This window comes from Grus americana, chromosome 2 (assembly GCF_028858705.1).
Source record: "Grus americana isolate bGruAme1 chromosome 2, bGruAme1.mat, whole genome shotgun sequence".
Lineage (NCBI taxonomy): Eukaryota > Metazoa > Chordata > Aves > Gruiformes > Gruidae > Grus > Grus americana.
Window position 1 is genome coordinate 92,904,638 of NC_072853.1, and position 25,407 is coordinate 92,930,044.

General features: G+C 47.9%; 1 protein-coding gene across 1 annotated transcript; it reads right to left on the reverse strand.

Moving 5' to 3' along the window:
• Positions 1 to 389: 389 nt before the first annotated feature.
• Positions 390 to 15,835, reverse strand: IRF4 (interferon regulatory factor 4). The gene is made up of 9 exons (XM_054818303.1): positions 15,759 to 15,835; positions 13,900 to 14,180; positions 13,228 to 13,414; positions 12,322 to 12,410; positions 11,615 to 11,756; positions 9,727 to 9,834; positions 8,045 to 8,398; positions 4,110 to 4,222; positions 390 to 2,234 (listed from the first exon to the last, which is right to left on the reverse strand). Exons 2-9 carry the CDS (start codon positions 14,101 to 14,103, stop codon positions 2,091 to 2,093), a joined length of 1,341 nt encoding a protein of 446 aa, XP_054674278.1. The 5' UTR covers positions 14,104 to 14,180; positions 15,759 to 15,835; the 3' UTR covers positions 390 to 2,090.
• Positions 15,836 to 25,407: the final 9,572 nt, after the last annotated feature.

Sequence of the window (25,407 nt, forward strand, 5' to 3'; positions counted from 1 at the left end):
GGTCAGAGGGTCCCCGAGCACTGGGCTGGGCGGGGGGGGGGGGGTCACCAGCCCGGTCCCCAGCCCCCGAGGGGCAGGGACAGAGCCCTCAGGTGTGTGGCAGCACCAGATCCCCAGCCGCAGGGCTCTGCTGCATCGTCCATGGTCCGGGAAACCAACAGCCAAAGGGCAAGCTCCTCGTTTTCCCTTTTTCTACTAACCGTAGCTAATATTGCAGACATTTTTGTAAGAAAAAAAGTCCTTACCTTTTGACCTTTCCCTGCACCTTTGGCTGAGAACACAGTTCCCCATAGACTTAGCCAGCAGTGCTGCCCAGGTTCACAGTGCAGAACCCCGCACGTTAGAGTTGCCCCGCTACTGAAAACAACACATGTGAATCGAGTTGGTAGGGAATAAGGACTTTATTCTAAGATGTGAGCTGAAGCAATGAGCATATGAAGCAACGACCACTAGAAAAAAGTGAAAAAACCATCAAATATTTGTATTGTACCAGTTCAGTCTGAACACAAAAGTCCCTTTCAGTAAAATGTATGCACAGGCCAAAAGCATATGCAGAAGCTCTGAAGGTCACCTAGAGCAGTGCCTTTAATGTTTAAGAAAGAGGCCTCCCCTATGCAAATCTTTAACCCAGGAAAAACACTTCAAGTAACAAAGAACACAAAACTAAAAATGATTTGTTAATTCCACTTGGCACTATGGAGAGAAGGAGGGGGATAATATATCCCAAAAGAGTATGCATCTTTAAGATGTATAAATTCAAAGTCCCTAGAACACAAGTCTGCTGCCAGACCAAGTACCGGTTTTTCTTCCTCATTTAGAAAGTCAAGTGAAGTATGTCTGTTAAGCATAGGGAGATCGTGTTCTAGAGTTAAAGCTACTAAGATCACACGGTCTGCTCCCAGCGAGGAAATTTCACTGGCATGCATACCCAACAGACTTCTTCCCTTTGTCTTTATAACGGCACCCTATCATTAAAAGCTGCAAATTGCATCAGATTATACTGTAAAATTTTTGAAAACAAACATTAAAACAAGCATTTCCTTGACTGTCTTAATACAGGGGGCCAAATGCTGCTCTCCTTGAACTCTCCCTTCACATTCATTTCAGTACCACTAGAAGGAAGCTGCAAGTGTACACGAAGAGCAAAGTTGGCTCTGTGTAAGTCAGAGGTGGTGGTTATTTTAACCCGGCTCATGTGTGTGACATCAAAAAAGGGTTAGCAGGACCATTTCTGTGCTATTTTCAAGGTTTTCCAACTTATTCTAATGCATATATATATAAAAAAATATATAATGCATAGTAGCTTTCAGTTATAAGAGAAATGTAATTAATTTTTAAACTTGCTCTTCGGGACTCTAGAATTTTAGTGGTTAACCCACTACATCCACAGGTAATATGAGCTGAATGGTCACTTTTCTTAACACAGTACCATAAATGCATCACCTTAGAAACTGCTATTATGGGGGCTAATCCAATAACAACAGTGGCAGCAACAAAATTCATTGTCAGGACAAATGTCAGTCAGGCATTAAAAAAATATGTCTCTGAAGAATTGCATTGTTTTTAAAAAATACACTGAAATATTCTATACAAGAATATAGGCATCACATTTATGAATCTGAATTTATAACCACTTACATGTATTAGCTATTCTCAGTAAACCACCTACGTTTGCTACCCACCTAGAGTAGCTACAAATTGGGAACACCGCAAATTTATGTACCTTCCCTGAGATCAGTAATCCAAAATAAATAGCCCTGCAAATGTAACAGTGTAAACTCTGGATTTAAGTCTTCGGTAAGAATCAGTCCTCAAAACCCAAGGAGAACATTAAGCAAACGTAAACATAGCAATCATTTCGTCAGTTTTGAGTTATTCTCAGCGACAGTGGAACCTATGCGAGATGTAGCATCCAAACGTTGAAGACCCGTCATTTGTATCATACAATATGGTTGTCCTAGTTCACTTTCCTATCATTGAACCCCTGAACACATCCAGCTGTGATATGGATCTCCAAATTGCGACCCAGATCTGCTTCTCCACTCTGCACAATCTTTACAATGCCTTTAAAAACACTCTTTCTGAGGATCTTATTCTTGAATAGAGGAATGGCGAATAGATCTGTGATAATCCTCTGGACTAGTCACAAGTTCTGGTAAATCATAGCCTCTCAGAAGATGTCCACTGTTTTGTTGAGCAAAGTAATACAGCTGCCTGGCAAACATTGGTTCAACCTTAAGAACAGACAAAATGTTAATCAGACATGTGACAAAATTTCATTCTCCTCATCTTAGTTATTTACGGTGGTTTTAAGTTAAAAAACAAGGCAGGACAAAAAAGTTCTGCTTACCAGAATGGAAAAATGATTTCAGTGCTCTCACTAATCTCTGTCTTAAGCTAGGCCTTGCCTATTCTGCTGCCAAGTGCCTTGCTAACTGCATACATTCCTTACCTCCACGGCCTTCGTTTAGAAGGGCACGTACCGGTGACACAAATGATGTATTAGCAATTGCAGCCCCTTAGCCAGCCCCTGGGTGTGAGCGATGCTTACAGGCCAGACATCTCCGTGGCCACTCGATGTGTTCAAATGCATATACAAAGCGCTGAAAGTCTCATCTGTGTTGTAAAGTACCTTGAGGACTTAACTTGAAATGCTGGAGCCCTCAGGTAGACTGAGATACATCACCAAACGACTGTGTTTGAAATTAGACTTCAATCTAACACCAAGGTTACACTTGTTTCTGTTCATTCAAGTTCTGATGAAGAATCTGTTCAACCACCAAGGAAGATTTGTATGATTTAATGCTGCCTTCACTTCTGTCTCTTCAGAAACTACTGTTCCCCCTCAGGGCTTTGGGCTCCAATTGCAAATATTTAAGTTGCACCCTGAGAACAAACACCTGAAGTTCTCTTTACTCTCAGAGGATGGACAGGTTGGACAACTCTTCTCCAAAACCCTCTCTCGCTGGTCAGGCAACCCCTCCACTCTAAGACATAGGCACCATTTCAGATGAAAAACACACTGTCTGTGGGTCCCACCTCTGGGAAGGGAGAAAACCAGAAGGGACTGCTGCCTTGGAGAAGCCCCACTGATCCCCCTTCCTTTCCTGTCATCGGTATTCAGAGGCAGCTGAGCACCTCCTGTCCCATCCTGGGGGAAACAGGAAGGCAGCAGGGCTAGGAAGCAGGGATGGAAAGCTGGAAAGCCAAAATGGAGATGGAAAAGAGTTTAAGAAGAGACGGGGATGGATAGCTACCTCTAACCAGCCATTGCATAGCTCAGGATGGATTTGCGAGCTTCCCACCTTCCACCTCAGAGACTCACTAAGCAGTGGTGTACCAGTACGAAAGCTACTCAGCTAAGGGGAAGCCACGGCTTATGACAAAATTCTGACTTGGGACCGGTGCTGCTAGCAAAGGGGCTTTTGAAAAAATAGAAGTCACCAGTTTTCTTCCCAAGGATGCAATAAGCTAAGCCCTGCCACTAACGTGTGCGTTATCACCTCTCTTGTGGTTTTATGGTCCAATACAGCCAATTTAGAAAGTACCTGGTCTCAGTCTCCGTCATCACCCTCTCTCAGATAGCATCCCGAAACACAAGCTTTGAGTGTGCGTGAACTGTGGTCAGTCAGCCCATGAGCTTGGCAGCTACTTTAACTCTGAAGCTGCACAAGCAGCCCCTGCATCTCATTAAGGGCTGAGGTCCCTGAGATGCAGGCTGGGATCCTGGAGCACCTCCAGGTGCAGCAGTTGAAAGCACCACGTCCCGCACCGGCCTGGCAGCCCAAGGAGCTGTGCAGCTGGGCTGGCGATAACCACATAGCCCAACTCTCCCAGGGTACCTTTCAGCTTTAGCTTTTGAAGGGATTTGCAAGAGACCACAGATCACACTTACGCTCTACAGAGAGGGAAATGAGGTGCTCTGCCCTACTGAGGGCTACCAGTCAGTCCTTGGCAGACCTGGGGATTCAACTCTGGTCTAGATGGTGCTGCATTTTCAAGAATTTATTACCTCCTTCACAACCTACATAAGGTAGAAAAGCCTGACTGGCAGATTCATATCCTCCAAGGAATATGTTTCTTTTAGGTAAGGCAGAAGTCCTACTTACATGGGCTGTAATTAGTTTCCTCTGCCTCTGTGGATCTGGAAATTCCTCCCCAAAGCACAGAGCGACCTGGTATCTTGGCAGCGGACGTCCATGGTGAGCAAAGGCTTGCAGCTCTGGGAAGAGAGAAAGGGACGTGTTGTGGGTTAACCCCGGCAGACAGGCAAGCACAATGCAGCTGCTTGCTCGCTCCCGCTGCTGGGATGGGGGAGAAAATTGGAAGGGCAAAAGTGAGAAAATTTGTGAGTTGAGATAAAGACAGTTTAATAGGTAAAAAGAAAAAAAAAAAGACAAAACAAAACAAAGAAAAACAAGTGATGGAAAAAGCAATCGCTCACCACTAGCCAACCAACGCCCTGCCAGTCCCCAAGCAACAGCAACCTCTTGCAAACTCCCCCCCACACCCAGTTTTACTGCTGACCACGAGGTCATACCATATGGAATATCCCTTTGGTCAGCTTGGGTCAGCTGTCGCAGCTGTGTCCCCTCCCAGCCTCCTGTCCACCCCAGCCTATTTGCTGTGGGGGCAGAGTGAGAAACAGAGAAAGCCTTGATGCTGCGCAAGCACTCTTCAGCATGAACTAAAACATCCCTGTGTTATCAGCACCGTTTTGATCACAAATCCAAACCATAGCAACACATGGGCTGCTATGAAAAAAATTAACTCTATCCCAGCCGAAATCAGCATAGGCTGGTAAGAATGACTTTATGGATGGCTGAGCTCCAAATGGAGGACCCTGGAGCACAGTGGGAGAAGATGAAGCAACTCCAGGGGAGGATGAGAGGTCAGCAAAAAGACAAGAGGTTAGGAGAAGACATTGTTTGGAGACTTTCCCACAGATCAGGGGGAAGCTAGTTATAATACTGCAATTTTTCTATTTGCAATTTTTCTATTTGTCATTTCATGTGCACAAACCAGGATGTCTTCCAATCAGGATTTTTACTGAGCCTCAACAGCAGAACCCCCTGGAGCAGATGCCAGCAGTAGCCAGGAGTCACTCAAGCGGATGCCCAACAGCAGCACTAAAACCAATGGCTTAGTAGAGCCAGAGACTCAAAGTACTGCCAGCCACGGAATTCAGCCTCAGCTAGACACCGTCATGGAGCCGCTGCCATCCTTGTGCCCACTGGGGGACAGGGAGGCACGGAAAGGTGAAGGACCTTATTTAAGCCATGCACTGAGCCAGCAAAAGAGCTTGTGTCTGCTGCACTCCTGTACTCCCTTCACTAACCCACACTGTTGCACAAAGGGACAGGGTCACATTATATTATTACTTCAATAATCAAAGTGGCCCATACGAAAGATAGTAGGGGAGGCCTGTATAAGAGACTTCCACTCAGACCAAAATCACTATGTTGTGGTTTTGACACTGTATTTCCTTCCAGAAAAAAAATGGCATTTAATACAATATCCTCTTTAAAGTCTGAATTATGCAAAGTATTTCTACATAGTTGATTGGTAAAGATTTCATTTTCATTCATAACCCTACTCATGCTTTCTGGAAAAAGCTGAAATTAATGTTAAAATCAATGTCTTATAATGAAGCACCCCCTGCTATAGAGGGAAAGGAGAGTCTTCAAACTTGGCATGACAAATTCACCTTTTCAAAATACACCCCTGCCATTTCTGCTCTAGCCACAAGCTTTCAGACCAAGATGTGAATTCAGTAGCTATGACAACAGTGTCCCAACCTGGGCTTGGGATTACTGGTCTTACTTGGAGGGTCAGTTATAAGAGTAAAACAGTGGTCAGCTCACTTAAAACACAGAGTAAAGCATAGTTCTCCCCAGGATCTCCCTCAAACCCCTGTTTTCCTTTTCCCCCCCGCCCCCTTGTCCTCAGCAATTCTCAAAATCCTGAATACTTGTGGGAGTGCCACACAGCAGCCCACAGCATGGACCTGGAGAAGAAAGCCCATTCTTTCCCACCAGCAGGATAATCGGGGCTTGAGGTCAGCCTTGCACTTCTCCAAAGCCCTCCACTCGCTCTGTCTCCCTTTCCAGGCCCAAGCGCCTCCTCCAACACCACAGGGCTCCCCACGTGCCTCCCCAAACCCTCCCCGTCTCCTGCTACTCCGGCTCCAGCTGTCCCTCCTTCTGCCAAGCCAACCCTCCTGCGGCTGCCACCCTCACACTCCCAAATTCTCTTCCTCTATGCTCCTACTCTCCACCCAGCCCAATTTATTACACAGTACTCCCCGGAGACCATCCACCTGGTTTCTGATGTATTGCCATTTTAGGCTTCTCAGCAGTACAGGCTGCTCAACACAGTCCTCGATGCTCCGGTGCAGTTTGCATTGCAAGGTCCAGCTCCTCAACAGGGTCCTAATAGCTGTGGTCCATAGCAGTTCTGCATCTGCCCCTTTCTCTGCTGTTCAAGATTTCCTCTCCTGCTAGAAATCTCCTGCCTCTCTTCCCAAGGAAGGCCCAGTTTCCTAAAGGGGGAATCCCCAAGCTTGCCTGCACTCTGGGACCTCAGTAGATTCAATTAACATGCAGATGTGATACGCCCATGGCAAGTCACTTACAAACCTAGCTGAGCATCAACACATGCAAAAACTCACTTTGCACACACCACAGACTATGACTTCAACCACATGCTTGGGTTTGCACAGGCATTGGTGCATAAGTAATTTAGGAGGGGGAAAACATAACTATTGCTTGAGCTTATCTTTGGGGTTAAGTGTCTAAAAAGAGATGTCCTGTGAACCATTTGGAAGAACCCAGAGTACATCTAAAAAACCACCTGAGAAAAGGGAAAGGGATTTCCAAAACCATCATCAGAGGCAGAATTATACATCTTTAAATTAGCATGTGATTGAAGCCCAAGCCAATACCCTGACCTCAAATTCCCCTTTCTAACTGTCAATTCTCACATCCATATGAGATTTCTCTCTTTAAACGCATTTCTTGCCTGACCATTTTGCTAGGATGGTGCATCAACCTTGGAACACAAAGTAGGCTAAAGCTGTTGGTTTGGGTTTGGTGGCTTGGGGTTTTTTTTAATTTTGCAAGGCATTATTCTCCTAAGAGACTCATGCCAGTGCTGATGCCCTGTTCTAATGGGAGAACACGCCAAACCATAGACACTCAGTGCACCTCTAGTGATGCCACACATCTCAAAAAAGGGGCAACATATTTCTGTTGTCCCCTGTGACAATGACCAGCTCCCTCCAGTTTCTCTGTGTGGACACCTTTCCTCCCTCTAATTGCTCAGAAGTGCTGGGAAGTGGGGTTGAGGCTCTGCCCCTTTCCTCTATGGGCTGGAAGGAGAAGGCAGCACCCCGAAGCCCTTGCCCTCTCCGTATGGATGCTCCCAACTGCCCTGTGCAAAACAAGACCTTCCTACATTGCTCTGGAGAGGTAATACACCTCCCTGCTTAGACCAATCAGGAAACTCCAGAGCTTGTGAAATCCCTTCACCCCCCCAATATCTTTTAAACACTAGCACAGACCAAAAAGAAGGCTTTCTACTGAAATTCATGCTGATATTTGTATACTCTGGGCAAGATCTCAGGCTTGCTCTGGGTCAGGTTGAAAGCAGCATGAGTGCAGACAACAGATGTACCCAGGACTTACGCTAGCAGATCCAAGATCAGGATCCACTTTCCTCTGTCACCCAATACATGGAAAGACTATTTTGTTGGGTTCCTCCTTACACTTCTTAAAGGGACATGATGTTTGGGGTGTCACCAGCCGAGCATCAGCTCACTCCTGCTGGTTTGTGCAGAGGCATTGAATGTGCATGGAGAGCAGAATTTGACAGGATTATTCAGGAGTCAACTACCCCTTGACTGTGCTTGCCCAGAAGAAGAAGTGAGGGGTAATTCTTACTGTAATTCATAAGGTAACACAAAAAGAGCACTCCCATAAAGCTGATGTGGAGACTGACTGGGTGATATCTCCAGAAACGGTATCAAAGCCATAGTGGGAATTACCTGCTAAAAAATGCTGAGTATCAAAGAGCTTGCATGTTTGGTCCCGCTCCAGCTTGTTGGGTCGGTCGCTGCAGAGTGCCAGAGGCCCATCCCAGTAGATCCTGCTTTGGCAAAGTCTCTTAGCGTAGAGGCCATCAGGTGCCATCCACAGTATTACTCCTCGTTCCAGGTGGTTCAGTAGTTTTTCTATGTTCTTCCTCTGGCCATTATCCTCTGGATATGGGAAGATAACTTGCTCCAGGCTGCTGACCTCATAACTTTGGCCATGGGATATCCTACAACCTTCAGGACTAGAAGTTGTCACCTCCTTTACCAGTATTTCACGGTAATATAAGCAGATGTGGAGCCGACAATCTACAAGGAGAAAAAAAAAAAAAAAAATTGCTGTGAATACATTAGCATGAATGTTTTATTTTTCAGATCTGTACTAAGGCCAAGAGACAAGCCTGCAGGAAATTTCTGAGCCTGGTGGTCACCATCACCCAGAAGACAGGCTCACATGAGCAAAAATCATCTAAAGAATATAAATACTAAAACTTTTGGGGCACAGCAGCATTAATGCTCTCACATTTTATTATAAGGTCTACTGATGTGGGAATTTGGTAGGAACTAACATCTCGCAAACTTCACATTTTCATTTAAAAGGAAAAATCTGCACACAAAACGTTATTGTTCGTCACATTTTCCAAGTTCACGTCGCAATTAAACCCACCAGCTCAGTACACTTCCTCAGATTTAATCAGGAAGTAGCTGTGTTTCTCCCCAGATTTTGCATAAAAAGCTTCTGTGCAGGGGACCTACAAACTTGTACTCAGTTGCCCAAAGAGAAGTAACTTCTGGCTCCAGCTCCAACAGGGCTGTACCCAAAATCCCCAGCCTTATTTTCAAATGGCCATTCAGTCAACTTGGCTGACCCCTAAGAACTCACACAGCACTGAAAATATAAATATATATATAAAATACATGTGTGTGTGGACAATGTATGTTTTTATATATACATATACACAAGCCCACACACATATGTTCATACATACAGACCCTGATTCAGGTGAACAATCCTGCCCAAGAAACCTGCTGAGCGTCACATTATAGGTTTATCCATTATTTCTGTGAAAAGCACATTCCCACACCTTTTCCCAGAGTTATTCAGAAAGTCACCCAGCATCCGGACGTCTGCAGACCTGGCTGAAATAACTTCCCTTTTCTTTCCCAAATGCCTTTTTTTTTTTCCATCAGGAATAAGGAAGCAGAGCAAAGGCAGATGCACCAGCAGGAGCACAGCAAGGTACCCAGGTAATGCCAGCTTTTGTGGGGGCTCCTCCCAAATGAAAACCTGAGCTAAAAGCCACTGACTCCCCAAAATTTCCAAACTCCCCTGGGAAGGCCTGATTTGGTGGCTCACCAAAGCCACCAGCACTAACCCCGTGCGCCAGCGAAGCGCTTCCATTAACTTTAACCAGAGTCCCTCGACCCCCAGACCTGGGGCTACAAGTGCTTAAGTATCCCAGCAAACAGAGGCTTAAGCCCGTACGCCGATTTCATTCATTAAAGAGGTTTCTTTTTTTTTTTTTCTTCTTCTTCTTTTTTCTTTTCATCAGAAAGGAGAGACAGTACCAGGGCAAGTCAGAAGTGGGAGTCTCTTGTCAAGCTGCCCAGAAAGCCCGGGGGGTTACGGACCTTACCTGACAGGGCGAGGGCTTCACCAGACCTTATGCTTGGCTCAATCGGGATGCCAGGAGTCTGGGACTCAGGAGGGGCACAAGCATAAAAGGTTCCTGTCACCTGACAACCTGTTTTCACAAACAAAAGTCAGTGACAGCTCCCTAAATCCTAAAAGAAAAGCTCAGGCAGAGATCACAGCAATGCAAAAGTGAGTTCTTCTGGGCCCCACCAGGAACTCTCTCTTTTTCCCTCTCCTTAAAAAGGTCTTATTTCCCAAATTTTCCAGGAATGCCAACTCTACCAGTCTCTCCAGATGTTACTGGGACTGTATTTTTATTTGGGGATGCATAAAATATTCCCTTAGCATTTCAGTATTCACCCTAGTACTTTTTCCTTACCTAACATGTTATTCTGTTATAGAAATAAGTTACATTTTTAACTAGACTATAGTGGTCTTAAAAGTTGCCTGCACAAACCAATCCATTTTGTATAAGGAATTTTACTAAAGGCAGGTATAACAATAAAGCTGGAATTAACACTGTTTAAAAAGTAGGTAAAGAAAATTGTGCAGCAGGAGATTATTAGGGTTTTATTACCAGGACTGCTATTAGACTGTTCCAAGAGATGCCTATCAGTAAGTGGATTATAACATGGGCAACTGATGTTTTCCTCTGTTTTTTAATGTCAATGAAAGTCTCGGGAGGATGATGCAAGTGACTTGCAGACAAGCGCACGCTACCTTCCCCAGCAGCAGAACCAGCCACGATCAGGAGCTGGAGCGATGCGGATACAAAACACCCGCATCTCTTGGAGAAGTCTTAGAGCCCAACAAGAAACCCAATACCAGCCACTAACAACTGCCTCCAAATTCAGCAAAGCAGCCCAACATGTGTTTAACTGCTGCAGAGGACGTACTTCAGGGTAGAGTTCGTTCAGCTTGCTACCTCTATTTTTTACTAGCAAACAGCTCAACAAAAAGCAGAGCTCTGCCTAATAATTGCAATACCCTGCCAGCAAAAGTTGCAGTGCAGTGAGCATTTACTTTTTAGCAGACCCAAGAAACAGAAGTTTATTTCTCTGCACCAAAACCCCTAGAGAACTGTCCTCTGAAAATGTAGCATCTGCTCTAAGAAGCCCTTCCTCGCTTCCCATCCTTTCCTGCCCTTCTGAACCAGCTGTTTTTCCTCACAAAGCAAATGCCTGTGTCCTCACGTGAGTTATCCCGCAAGGGTCTACGGCACATGGTTCCCTTTCTCTTACGTTTTATCCCCCGCAGCATTACCGATTTTCAGAATTCCGGCTTTTTCCTAAGGCTGCAGAGCTTGGAGAGCCATGATTACTTTAGGCTCTGGTACTGTGAGATCTTTGGGGAAGGGAACGTCACTTTATTCTGCTTCTGCTGTACCGGCCCCAAGAGAGACTCAGTCCATGACAAGTTGTCCCATTGCCACAAAACTAAAATAAAGTAATAATTTCAGCTTTCCTCTGGGGAGAATAATGCCATTCTAATCCACAAGGCTGGAGGGAAAACCTCACTGATGTGTGCCTCAAAAGGTCCAAACTCAGAAAGCAAAGCTAAAGAATACATGTTCCCATTTGGGGTTTTTGGGGGGGTTGGTTGCCTTCTTATTGCTCAGGGCTTTTGAGACAGCTGAGGACTTTTGAGGGCTCGCTCGCATCAACTCAGAGGACTGCGTAGCCCACACACCACACATACGGTGGCAGTGAAAGCCAGAGCCAGGACAAAGTCTCTTGCCACAGACACCGTGCCTCTCTTTGAAGGGAGCCCAGCACTCCTCTCCAGCCACTTCTGTTAATTCCAATCAAAGCCACAAACAAGAAACCTGAAATGTGCGGTCCTGCTAGGTGACCGACCTCAGCAAGCAACCCTAAACGGGAGCGTCTTACCATTTTCACAGCCGGGCCCTTGCCAGTGATGACCGCGAGCTGCGAAGGGGACGCTGGCGCACTGGTAGGGGATGTCGGGATGCGGCTGCTCTGGGGCAAACTCCCTCCAGTTCCGTTCATGGGGCATCATGTAGTTTGGTACCTATTCAATTTAACCAGATATTTTTTCACTCGGCAGCTGTCAAAATTAATGCTCTGCGTCGCACCAGCTTTCACATTTCAGCTCTTTGATTTGCTCTGCCAAAGCCCGCAGAGGTCTAAGCATTGCCCAGGCTACGCGAATGGCACTTTGCCACCACCACCAATGAGGCTTTCAAATGAACTTCTCACCACTGGTGTAAATAATAAGCAGGGTGGAATAACAAAAGGCAGTCAAAGCGTTGCTGGTTAATGTCTGCTTGGAAGAGCAAGGCTTCATTGGGTGCTTACATTCTGGCATCGAGAGAATGGCAGTACACTAATATCTATCAGAATATCTAAAGAAAAGAGCTATTACAGAGGGATAAACACCACCAAGGGAAATCGACTGCCCTGTGGCCTCATATGACATTAGAAAAGTTGCTTCTCGATTTCTCAGTTTTCATAATAAAGCTTCTTCCCAGAGAGAACTAGAGAGCCATGCCAGCAAAGACAGACATAGCACGTAGCACAGAAACGATGCTGCTCAATGTACAAGCACCAAGCGAAACACGTAACTGATGTTATACCTGAGATGGTAGTGAAGTGTAAGGAGATGTTATTGGAAAGGGATGGTTCATCATTAACGGTTGCTCCTCCATGCTGATCTGTTTTGCACCTATGTTCACCAGAGGGATGCAAATAAATTATGTCAACCACATCTTAAGGAAATCTGAAACTGGCACATTGAAGACAAATCCATAGAACCTGCCTTTGAACAAGCACAGGACTAAAATGCCCTCCAGCGCCCGTTTGGGACTGGGTTGCCAGCCCTCCCTGGCAGGCAGCTCCAGGAGGCAGTCTGTCCTGCTGGGCCCCCCACGCCCCACAGAAAAGCGCTGCCCAGCCGTACCCAGTGTGCCACGATGCCCGCCCCAGGCCCCGACAAGCCTTTGCCTCCCACAAGCCCTGCCTGGCACCAGGGGCTTCTCGGAGAGCGGGCACTGCCCCAGCCTCTGCCCAGGAGGCTGCAGGCTGGGCACCTCCTGCTCCCAGCTCTTCCCCCCCGCAGCAGTTACCTACTGTCTGGCTCAAAACATTTCTGCTCTTCCCTGCATTCAAAACCTAGATCCAGCAAGCAATTTTTTTTTTTTTTTTTTTTTGCCTGTCCCTCAAGCTGCTTGCTTGGCTCCCTCTACACAGAACTGTCAGGGAGGCTCCAGCTCAAAAAGCAATTCCTCCAGTGATGTGCAGGGCGCCTGTCTGCATCTTCTGCAAGGGCTCCCTTTCAACGCTCCGACTCAAATGCCAGCAGTCCTCCCGCAGACACAGCCTCTTAAGTCATTAGAACAAGCTGCACTTGAGCCCTGCATTTTTGCTCCTTAAAAGACTTAAAAAGACTGCAGGGCCATTCCAGAAAAGCATGCTTCAGTCCTCGTATGCTTACAATGAGACATATTCACACTCTGTTACACAGGGAATTTGAGATGCTTTACCTTTTTTAGCTCCTTCTGGCACTATTCTGTACACTTTATAGGGATCTGAGATGTCCAGCTGGCTTCTCTCCACCAGTTCTTCAAAGTCATTGCTCTTGTTCAAAGCACACCTTAATCTTGTCTTCCAGGTAGGGGGATCTGGTTTATCAATACCCTCTCTGAACTTTCCTTTAAAAAGAGCCCAGGCCTGGAAACATTTCAGATAATCAAAAGAAAAAAAAAAAAAGAAAAAAAAGAAAAAAAAGAAAAAAAAGAATCAACTACAAGGTACAAGTCTACAATGCTTGAAACAGCATATATGTATGTGCTTACATGTGCATGAATTTACTCCCTACAGGTTTAGGCTGAGAAAAGAGCAGCATGGTAAGATAGGAAAAACAGTTTAGCAGCCATAGGGAAAGGGAGAAAATGATCCAAGACAAATGTGGAAATAGATGTGCTGCAGTCCCACAAGCATTTAGCTCCACACAGAGAAGTGCGAAAGGGCGGGCTGTGTCTTCCCGCAAACACAGGGGCCACCAGGGCCACCAGCCAGGCAGCCGGCGGCAGTGGGCACCCAGAAGAGCCAGCCTGCAGAGGCGGGTGGTGAGGTTGGGGTGGTGAGGGGCCACTGCAGCAGCCTCCGGGCATCGCTCCTGCCCTGGCTGTGTCCAGCCCTGGGCTGAGCCCTACCTTGAAGAGGGCGGCATCCTCCTCGCGGTTGTAGTCCTGCTTGCCGGCATGCTTCCAGGGGATGCGGAAGATGCTCTTCTCATCGTTCTCCCATACCAGCCCTGGGTACTTGCCGCTGTCTATCTGGTCGATCAGCCACTGGCGGAGTTTCCCGTTGCCACAGCTCACCGAGTTCATCCCGCACTCGCCCGGCTCCAAGTTCATGCCACTTGTGTCGGGGGTCGGGTGGGGGGTTTTGGGGTGTCTCTCCGTACACGCCCAAGTACCGGCTTTCTGCAGGGCTGCAGAGGAGGGGGAGAGGGGCAGGATGCGGGGAGAGGAAAACCCACAGGTCAGGCACTGGCTGAAGTCCCCCCTGTATAGCCCCGCCAGCAGTCCCCAGTCGCCGGTGCCAAACGGCAGCTACGGCGTGCTGGGGGGCCCCCGGGGGGGCCGGGAAACACGGTACAGAGCCTCAGGAAACCGGGCACAGCCCCCCACAGCCCTCCCCAGGCACCACTCGTGCTGCAGACTTTGACAGACTTCCCCCCTGTCCCGACACTGTTTTGCATGAATGTACATGGGTTGTTGAAATTTTCATTGCAAGTGACTTAAGCCACAAACCCCTTGTCCTGGTCAGAGTTCAACTGGGTTTTTACTTTTGCAAGCAAAAAAGAAAAAAAATTGCATAAAAATGTTTTTGCATATGACAGTGCACATATGTAATAATGTTAGACACATGCACACAATTTGGAGGGCTTCACATGCAGTTTATGATTTATACGGCATCTAACTGTAACATCAAAGTAGTTTTCACAAGCTCAGTTAAGCAAAACCCGTTTGAACGCATGATGTCCTATACATATCTCTACCTCTCCAACTGCTCCCAACATGCATATATAGTAACATTCAAATCTATACATTGCAAATACCTAAAAGTGGCAAGACAGCAACCTACGGAGCCCAGCACGAGGGCATTGTCCCCAGGGACGCGGGAGCTTACAGCCAGCCACGCAGAGACCTGGCTACACGCAGAGGTGCACGCATGCACTGGGAGCGGCGCGGCTCTGCAGTGATGGGCACCCGCTTCAAAGGTCCTAACATGAGGACACTGACACCAGTGATGGGGACCTGGCGCCAGGTTTGTCTCCCCACTGTGAATAAATGCTTGAATGCCCCAAAACTTGAATGGGGTTTTTCCCCCCCCCATTACATCTGATAAAAAAGTGATTCCTCACCCACAGTCTTTGCCTCTATACAGAGGGAGACCTTCAGAAACCCTTGCCAGAGAGGTGCACGCTACTGTGGGCAGACGGGCAGCTCTGCACCCCTTACACCCCCTCCTCAGGCGGCAGCATCCACCCCCCGGACACCAACCTGGTCCCCCAGCTTCTCCCCTGGGCACGATGTGCCTGGGGGGAGGTCGGGGACGTGGGTCCCCTGCGCATGGCCCACCGACGGCCCTGCAAAGACCCCCCAAAAAAGTCTTTTCCCCCTGGCTTAAGAGAGAGCATGAAGCAGATCCCCCCCCCCCTCGGTCCCGCGACACTCCCCGGGGCAGAGGGAACCAGCAGCACCGGGGGCCGGTGCACGCCTTCACCTCGGGAGCAGATAACGGGGAAGTATTATTTTTTTTGTATTAAATTAGGAAAAAAAAAAAAAAGTCAAACGGCTCGCTCAGGTGCCAGCAGCACCAAGAGAAGCCCAGACGGGGGAAAGCCGAGGTGCCCGCACTGCCCACCCCCGTCTCCCTCCCCGACCCGTCGGGTCCCGCGGCGGGGCCGCTCTCCCCGGGGTACCGGCGGGAACGCTGCGGCGGCCCGGCTGGGCGGGAAGGGGGGGGGGCGCGCCGGGAGGGCTCCGCCGCTGCCGCCGCTTACCTCTGTCGCGGCGCTGGGAGCGGGCAGGGGCCGCCGGCTGCCGGGGCGGCTGCTGAGACGGGGCGGACCGCGACTGGGCCGGCGGCACCGGGAAGTTTCTTTATATGATGGAGGGCGTCGTGCCCGGGAGGGGGGGAGGCGGGCCTCGGCCCGGAGGTGGAGCCGGCGGAGGGTAGCGGGGACTTTGCGAACTGGAAAACATCTGAGGCAGTGACACATGCCTGTTGCTGGTAAACACACGCCGCGGGGCGGGGGGGCGCGCAGCCCGGCGCCCTCTCTGCGTCCGCGTTGGGGTTTTTTTTTTTTTTGTAAATCTATACAGACAGACACATATACATAAATAGCACGGGGAAACTCCTACCTATGGTAGCCAGGCGGCTTTTACTGTAAAAGACCCAGCTAGATACACCCACCAGAAACGTGCTAGACGGCGCCGGCCGGGCCCCCGGGCGACTCGGGGAGACGGCGAGGGCATCCGCCCGCCCACCCACTCACCCACGCCACGCGCGGGGCCGGTACCACCTGCCCGCACCCTCTGCGACCCCGCCTGGCTTTGCCCGGGCAGCCGAGCCGGGATGGCGGAGGGGGATGAGAAACCCAACCGAGGCGAGGGAGAGCAGGCAGGCTTGGGGCTCGGAGTCTCCCCCGGCGAGCCTGCCCCGCGCTTTGCAGCCCGTAAGATGTGAAAATGGGGGACGAGGTGGGGGGCAGCAGCGGCGGCGCCGGGCCCTGCGGGCAGCGAGCCCCGACGGGGCGGCAGCAGCCGGAGCCGGGGGCAGCCGCCAGCCCCGGCCGGGAGCGACTCCGGCCGCGCTTTGCTCAGGGGATGCTGCCCCGGGAAAGCCCGTCTTAAGTAGCGGCACTAGAGCCGGGGCTGGATCGCGGGTAACCCACTCGGTCGCCTGCCTGCAAAGTCCCCTGCCCTAACGTGGTGGGAGCCGGGCGGGGGGACGAAACGGTGAGGTCCGGGCTTGCATGAAAGTCTTTCTTACCGCCTTTCGGGTTTCAAACACGTGTTTCATGCCACGACACTTTCTTGTTGTTGTTCTTTTAACGTCTCCAACACACATCCACATCCTTTCTGCTCTAACGTATCAGATCAAAAAACCAGTCATCGCGCGCAATGCTGGCAGGCCGCCGGTGCAGAGGGTACACGCAGTTTAGGATATTAATTGCAAATCTTCAACGCCATCTTCTGAAATTTAAATGTAATTATCGCCACATTTTGAGGGAGAAGTGAGAAGTGTGAAGTGCAGGCATTTTTAGATATCAGGTTTATAACACACCATCCATCCTCTAAAAAAAGAATTGGCAGCGCCCATCCGAAATCTTTTCAGTCCCAAGTTAAGGCACCTTCAAAACATTAAAACACGTCTTTGAGATTGGAGGTGACTGCCACCATAAATCAAGATGAGCAACCACAGCTTTACCAAAAGGCATCTAAAAGGCTTTCTAAAAAAACAATTTCTATTCCTAGGGGCAAGACTGTGTGGTACTCAGGGTGCCAACTGTAATTTCATTAAGTATAAAACCATCTTGAAATATATCACTATAAAATGAACACTTGTAATATCTTCTTGCTTTTGCAGCTTTCAAGACAGCAAATTCTGGCCCAGTGTGAAACACGCAGATTTGATCCACATGAGGTCAAACATTTCAGGGGAAAAAAAACATCTTCCTCAAATGGTGGAGAATATTTTGAAAAAAATAGTTGGTCTTGTCCAAAGAAATCCATGTATAGATAGAGAGGTGGATAAGTTTCACATTCAGAAATCTTTAAGAGAGGACAAAGTCAATCATAAAAACCCCAGATGGTACATATGTGGGAAATTACCTGGCTGGGCGGTTGGTTGCTGTCTTTGCGCAGCAAAAACTCTGTTAGAAAACTATCTCCAGTTGCTTAAATTTTAGAGGGGATGCTTAAAGCCAGACCCCTACATGTGCACTCAGCCTTTGCAAATAAGTCTTCTCATGAGTAAGACATGCTAATCTCGTTAGCTTTGCTGACTTCATTACTTGGGGTTTCTGGACATCAGCCATTTCCATTTAAGACAGCAAAAAAAATTTAGGACCACTGTTTCGGTCTATAAAGTACAAAACTCTGATCAATAACACAACTGTGGTGTCTGCATTAAATTCTGCAGCAGTGCGCCAGTAAACTTTTGTTGGGTGCTTTTTGCATATGTGAAGAGACGATTCCTCCCTAACCAGCCTTACTGGTGATCAGAACACTTACAGCACCTCAAGCCTGTTCATCTTTTTCTAGTGATTTCCTCACCATCGTGAGTGCCTGACCCTTCAAACCTTACCCAAAAGCCCAGTTGCCTTCATGGAAGTTTTCTGGGTTGATGACCGAATTGAAGTCCTCTTGTGAAAATGCTCTTGCTGCTGTTTAACCACGGCAGTCACCACCAGGCCCACTGTTTTTCACACTTTTAAGGTCATACTGACTAAAGGCATGCCAGGAAAAGTGACTGTTTCTTCTCAACAGTCACTTGCAAGCCCTCGGCACATAGAAAGCTGGCTTCTGCTTTCACCAAACCCCTCTGAAGTCCCAGCTGAGTCACCTGGGAATTGCACCCAAGGCAGAAAAGCAAAGAGTGACGCTGGCTCAGATCAGCTGCTGGGGGCTCTCTGAAACCTTTCCCTGTGGAAAGGTGCAGTGCTGAGCCAAAGGGCACACGTATCAAATGCTCTTGCACTCAGGAGTTTACTCCTCCTTTCCTTTAGAAAGGTTGCCCTTGCTCTCCTGGGTGCAAAGGCTCTCCTGCCTCCCTAAAAAACCAAAGGGTGAACCGTATCTCTAAGCCAGAGGGACCTGTTGGAAATATGTCAGAAGCAATATGTCTGGCAGCAGAGGCTCTCTGAGGTTTGCCGCTCGTTCAGGGGCTCTCCCCGCACTGGAGACCACGAAATCCCCTCGGGCACCAGCGTAGGGGGAGTTCCTCCGTGCAGAAGTGGAACCTGCCGAGGAGGAGCGGGGGGCGCCCGCTCCCTCGCCTTGCTCCCACCTGGGCTGAGAGGGCTGCACTGGTTGCACTGGCCCTCCATCTGCCCGTGGATCTGGTGGGAATGTGCTTGTGACAGCAGGTCCCGGTGGGCAGTGAAGCTCAGGGCCCCCGCGCGCTCACTGCAGGCCAAGCGCAGGGCGAAGAGCGCTTGCTAGCTGAGCTCGCAGCCAGCACAGACCCACCGGTGAGCAGGAGCGCGGCAGCGAACGACCTCCTTCCCCAGCGGTCCAGCTCTAGTCTTGGGTGAAGACCCTGACCAGTGCTCTTCAGGAACCCAGCAAAGCTTCTGCTGAAGCCCTTGACAAGTGACACCAGCAAATGCATTTTTCAGAAGTGGATTAAGCCCCTAACAGTGGTTTTGAAAAGCCCGCAGCTGCCTGTCTACGTTTTTAGCTGCCCCAAGACCCCTTTTCTGAGATGGAGGTGTTTGAAGAGCTCAGCGCCTTGCTGTTGGCACCCGTTTCCACCCGCTGCCTTCTTCCCACAGAAGTCCTCGCAAATCCCTGGTTGCAAGTCCCTGTGAGAGGATGCCCTCCGCTGCCCCAAAGCAGTGGCACAGTTCAGACCCCTAGAAACGGCACTAATAAAACCTCACAACCCCACGCTTCAGTCAACAGCTCTGAGGCATGGAGATGAGTTCACCAGTCACTTACAGAGCAGAAAGACCTCCGTGCATGGTGTCGATGGAATTCAGAGACGCTGTGGAAATTTGGGGCAGATTCCAAATGACTTTGATTTATTCCAGCAAAGCACCTGCTCTATAAGCAGTCTAACACGAGTTGCAGCGGGTGATTTCAAGCATCCTCTGTTGTGGTAACTTCTGCTGTCATAAGCCCTCCCTTCTCATTTTGGGCAGTTCCTCCATTTAAAATAGTGACTCCTGAGACGGTATTAGTCTATCATATATCTTCCATATTACTAATTATGTAGTCATTTTAAACAGAAATAAAGCAAACCAGCAAGCGTGGCCATAGCTCTGTACTTTTAAGCAGAAAAGTCTCACAGTCCAGTTGCGATTATTTTGGGTGGATTCAGTGTACATTTTGTTTTCTTTTCGCATACTTCCCCTCCACTTCATAGCCAAGAATATTTCAAACTGCCTTTCATTAGGCTGCCTTCGTGCCTCTGTACATCAGCCTGTGCCTGGGACTGAAACAGCCTTTCACCGCACGTCCTAACACCCGAGATATCCTGTAGCTTTCCTTTGAAGAGAAAAGGTTGGTGCACGCATCCAGCCGACGCGGCACACAGATAGCAAGGCGCCCTTCCCCAGCGCCGGGTCACCAGGCCAGGAGCTAGAAACCCTGGGTTGACGCCTTCACCCCTGGAAACCAACAGCAAAATTTTTACGGACTTCCCGCTCCTCAGGCCCTCCTGGTTGAGCAGCAGGCTGCTCGGGCAGCTTCTGTTGGGCCGGTGATGTTTTCTTTATAAAACAGGCGCTGGAGGGCTGTGTTGCTGGAACTGGGGGATGAAAAGCTTCAGCAACGTAAGCATCGCTGCCCCATCCGCGCCTGTCAGCCCAAGGGCTTGGGTCCCATCAGGCACCTGAAGGGAAAGGGGGTACCGTCAGCGCTACACTGCCAGAAGCGAGAGCTCCACCCAGAGCAACGCCGTTTGCTGGATGCTGGAGACTGCTTTGATAATAACGTAATCAACATATTTGCATCTAACGGTACTTCTAAGCATTAATTTACTTTTTCTGGATATCAGAGGTATTTCCATAATCTCTCTGTTTTTTTTTTTCCCCTTCTTATTTACTCTTTCCATGTGTTTTCAGGGATCTCTGGTGATTCCTGGATCATTATTAACCCCCTTCCCACCAGTACCTCGATAACATTTCCATTTTCCCAAATGCCACGCTGAATTGCTGAGGATCCGGAGGGGTACAACTGAACAGCTCCTTCGTGGCTGAACAGCTCTTTCGTGACTCGCTTTCTGATGCTTTCCAACGCTCCCCACGCTGGCTGGGAAAGGAGATACAAGCAGAGCCTGTCTTATGAGCACATTTCTGAAACGAGGAATAACTCAAGTTCAGATTTATGGACTGTTTTCTTCAATATACAGAAATATGTGAAAAGGCACATGACTTGGAAACAACCCTTCTAAGATTGCGTATCCTTGAGAACAAAAGCTGCTGGAGGGTTGCTAATGCGTATTTGTTTCTATTGCAGGTACAAGAAGTAATTAAAAAAAACCCCACTGCCATCTGAGGAAAGTGCCAAGTGCCCTGAGCTATTGCAGGGAAACCAAATGTTAAAGAAGGGATTTTTCCTTTGGGAAGCCTGAGGAGCAAAGAGGAGTATGAGGGATAGGGGTTGGGTACTGCTCCAGTGTCCAAATGGTTTGTTGTAGCCATGTGGAACCACAAAGCATGGACTACTTCCAGTCTGAAACTAATGGGACCAGTTGGCTTTACTCTTGAGGTCCTCGCAGTTTTATTAATTTTGTAAGGGAGAAAATCTTTGGATTTTGTGTGTCTGCACACGTGCTCATGTGCCTGCGTTTTGTAGGGTGCTGGTAACAATGCCAATTTTGCCAAAAAGTATTTTTTAAAGCTCATTCTGCACTCCTTGACAAGCCACAAGGATCACTGCCTGCTCGTCATCATTCCAGGCATGACAAGGTGAAGCTTCCTGAAAGTTAAAAAAACCACCAAAACCACAAACAACCTGCAATCATGTTTGTGCTGGATACACAAATCTGATGATTCCACCAGGCTGAGGAAATGAAAACATGTGAGTCGTGTTGCGAATCAAATCATCAACACTGTGAATAAAACCAATATTGAGAGTTTGTTGCTGAATGCGCAAGAAATTGGACTTCTTGTATGCCAAGGTCGGATGTGAAGTGCAGCAGCTTACCCCAGAGCGGCATCCTTTCCCCATTCTCTTTTTCTGTGTTAGCTCTGTTTCTGAATATGGCGTCGTCCTCCCTCCCCATCTTCTTAAAGCAGTTCAACCTATGCTAGACCAGCCACTTGCATCAACAAGCAGCAGTTAGGCATCTGAAAAAAAAAAAAATCGTGGGGAGGGGAAAAAGTAAAAAATTATAAGTAGTTTTCAAACAAAAATATAAGGAAAGCGTGGTTGCCATCACTGAAAATTTCTGAAGAGATATATAAATGTGTTTGTGAAGAATATGTTCGTTTTGTCTTGAAATAGTGCATTTAATGTCTTGAAATAATGCATTTAATTCCTAGGCAGTCATTGCATATTCGTTATTCACTGTCACCGCCTGAGCAGCTGCCGTGTTGACGACCTTTGCCTCTCTTCCAGCTCTCCCCGATGAGTTCAGGTGATGAGGCGGGGAGCCGTCTCCTCGGGGAGATGAGCATCACAAGGACCACAGTCACTCACCAGGTGCCGGAAGGAAATCTCTGCTCCCACCTGCTTTTGCTCTTTCTCGTTTCTTTGCTTGTTGGCATTTGGTCGAAGAAACCAAAAGCTTCCAGTTTTGTGGAAAGGGGAAACACTCAATTTTTTGAAAAACTCAAACTTTTACCAGTCACCATTTCCATTCTTTAAAATGCGTTGTATTAAATAATAGTAAGTATCAGTACCAATCCCTGTTTTGTAAAGGATCACCCCCAACACAAGAGCTTTGGAGAGATAACCTCTCCTGATGAAATCTGGGGAGGGCTCTGGCCCTTAAGATAAAATCATAAAGCTGAACATGATGTATTGTTGCAAGAATTTAAAATTTACAACAACTAAAAAGCTCTAGGTCTTGGACACATATCAAGAAAAAAATAAAATCTTTTTTCTGACTACTTTTAAAGAAGAATAGAGAACATCTTGTAAAAAAATTTTCAGTTTTCATATGAAAACTCAAAATCTAGTGTGTTTGATATTTGAAAAAACAGAAAAAAATGAAAAATCTGTTAGAATTCTCTTTTCAAGGCTTTAAAAATTTGTTTTTATTTGCTTACCACTGACAAAATATTTTACCAGTTTTTATTTTGATGTTTTCTGGTTTGTTTTTAAGTGCAAAAAATTTATTTTCTAATAACCCCCAGTAGACAAATCAGTCAGCTCTGCCTCATGTTCTGGTGTTGGCCAGGAGGTGCTGAGAACAACCTCTCCCTTAACTCAAATAATTTGAGACTTGCATCTGTGCAGGGTGGCCATCAAGGACCGCCCGGGACTGCTGGTATCGAGGCAAGGAAACCATGGTCCTTCGCCAGCGACGTGGGGCACAGCGCGGCCACGTGTCCCCGGCTCTCCGGAGTAACGCATCCATCTCGCTCCCGCCTGGGAATTCATGCTGCCCTTCACCTGGCTGAGGGAATAAAGCCAAATCACAGGAATTATTTAATTCTATTTTTTTTTTTCATATCCAAACTTCTTTATTTGGATTAAAAAGACAGGGTGGACAAGGGGTTAGATTTCAGACCATCAGCCCACCTGGCCAAATTTCTTCAGCTATGTTGTACCCTCAGAGCATTTCCCACGAGTGTAGCTTACACACTGCACTAGAAGACATCCCAAACGTCGCTAATGCTGACAAAAAACACTTATTGCATCTTGATCACAGCAGAAGTTAAACCAAACTGGGGGCAGTATCTCACCAGAGTGGAGAAGTGGGACCGCTCCTGAGGTGGTACCCTATCTAAATATGATTTATAACAGCGAAGAACAAGGGGAAGGCTGAATTCATGCCATCGGTAGAACTCTCTTTTTGGAGTGCAGGGCGAGGGCCAGGCCAGCTGTTGCGGGAGTGGTGGGACAAGGAATCACCCGGTGATGGGGGGGCTGCCAGCTGGGTGCATGGGCTGGGGTGGGGTGGGATTCCCCGGGATTGTTCTCTTGAGTCCTTTCCTCCAGCAAGGAAGAAGCTAATTTCCAGGGATTTGGGGAGCGGTGAGCACTGGCTGGCGTGTTGGTTTATTCCTGGCACGTTTTGAGCTTGTCAAGAGTCTGTGGGTGGATGACACCCCAAGTGCTGGACATCCTGGGACGCTGTGAGAGCCCCCTGCCAGGGGGAAAGGAGGCTGCGGTCGTGACCACTTTGTTTTTTGCTTTAAGCAATCTTTGCTGGCTTTCATACCAGCATAACGTAAGTACTGTGATTGGGTTCATTTGTATCTAAGTTCAAACCCACATCATTTCCTGGGTTCAAAAGATCAACTTGGGTTTGTATATTTTTGGGGTTGAGGTTCCACTTCAAAGAAAAGGAGCTGCAAGAAGCCAAATTAAATCAGAAAGACATGGAGAGGGAAGGGATTAGGGTGACACAACAAGAAAAATCACTGAAAACTCTCCACTGAACATTAAAAAAAAAATCCCTAAGATCTATACCGCCTATGTATTGCCCATTCTGCTCCCGCTACCTGCTATAGTCTTCTGTTAAATATAAAACTCTCTGGGTTTTCTGCCCCTTTGAATTGGAGCATCTTTGTGAAAAGCAACGCAGAACAGGAATTTAGATGATAGAGAAAAGGACTCAGAAGGGCGGGAGCTTTGGGAAGTTTCACAAAACCCACAGATGTGGCCGCCACTGAGATTTCCCTGCTTTAAAGGAACTGGGAGGCTCTTCTCTTGTCTGTGCCTTTTGTAGGGTAGAAATCACTGGTGGCACATACATCCCTTTAGAAATAGATGTTTTAGGGACCATAGGTAATGCATGCCCTGTACAATTTCAAACCTGATTTGGTTTCATCCTATCTTGATTAGTGAGGGGTAAATCCTCAGCCTGGACTTACTGAGCAGATGGTGATGAGATGCAGATGGTCGTGAGAAGGAGGTGGTGGCAATGGTCTAGCAGTTTGTATTACCTTCTTCTTTTTGATAGACAAAAGAGGAACTCACAGCCCCAAAGGAAAAATATTTAGTGAGCAAGGAGGGCTATAATCTAAATTATTTCACGAAAAAAAATCCACTTATTAATTGCTCTTCCTTAGGCAGCAACACAAATAACCTGCCTGTGTTTTTCTGTTGAGGAGAGACCTGACTTGTCATTCACAGCGGCACATGGCAAGTTCAGCTGTATGCTGGAGGGAGTGAATGCGAGCCCTAAATGAATGTACAGTGGTATTTCACTTTGAAAAGCCCTATTAAGTGTGCAGAAGAATGATTTAAATGGAAACAAGTCTTTGTAAACAAGGATTTCGGTGGAGCGCAAGAATAGGGGATAGCGAGTACGTCCAGTCAGAATTTCTCCTGCTATCAGTGATCAGTCTAGCACACACACATAAATCAGAGAATGCTTTCTGAAAGTTTTCAAAAACATGAAACACCTTTCTTAGCTGCCACGCTAAATGCAAGCTAACCGCTGTACAGCACGGTGCCAGATGAACCGCTGGATCCTCAGCAGTTTCAGCTCCAGCGCCCGGGTCATGGGGCAGCACAGACCGCTCAACAGGCCAGCTGCCCTAGGCGGAGGCTTTGGTGCAAGTTTTGCAGGAGGGAAATCGCCCTTCTGTAGCCCTGCGACAATTGGGACATTTGCATTACGGCCCTCCTTGCCAGGTGCCTTTATAAACAAAAGGGAATGGGAGCGTGGAGAGTGCTTGACGCGACAAAGTTTTAACAAATTGCTCGAACTAATCTATGAGCACAGTTCTGCCCAGAGGACCTTTGAGATGGGTTTTCCATACCGTGGAGCAGGGTGGAAGGGGCAGCGTAACCGGGCTCCTC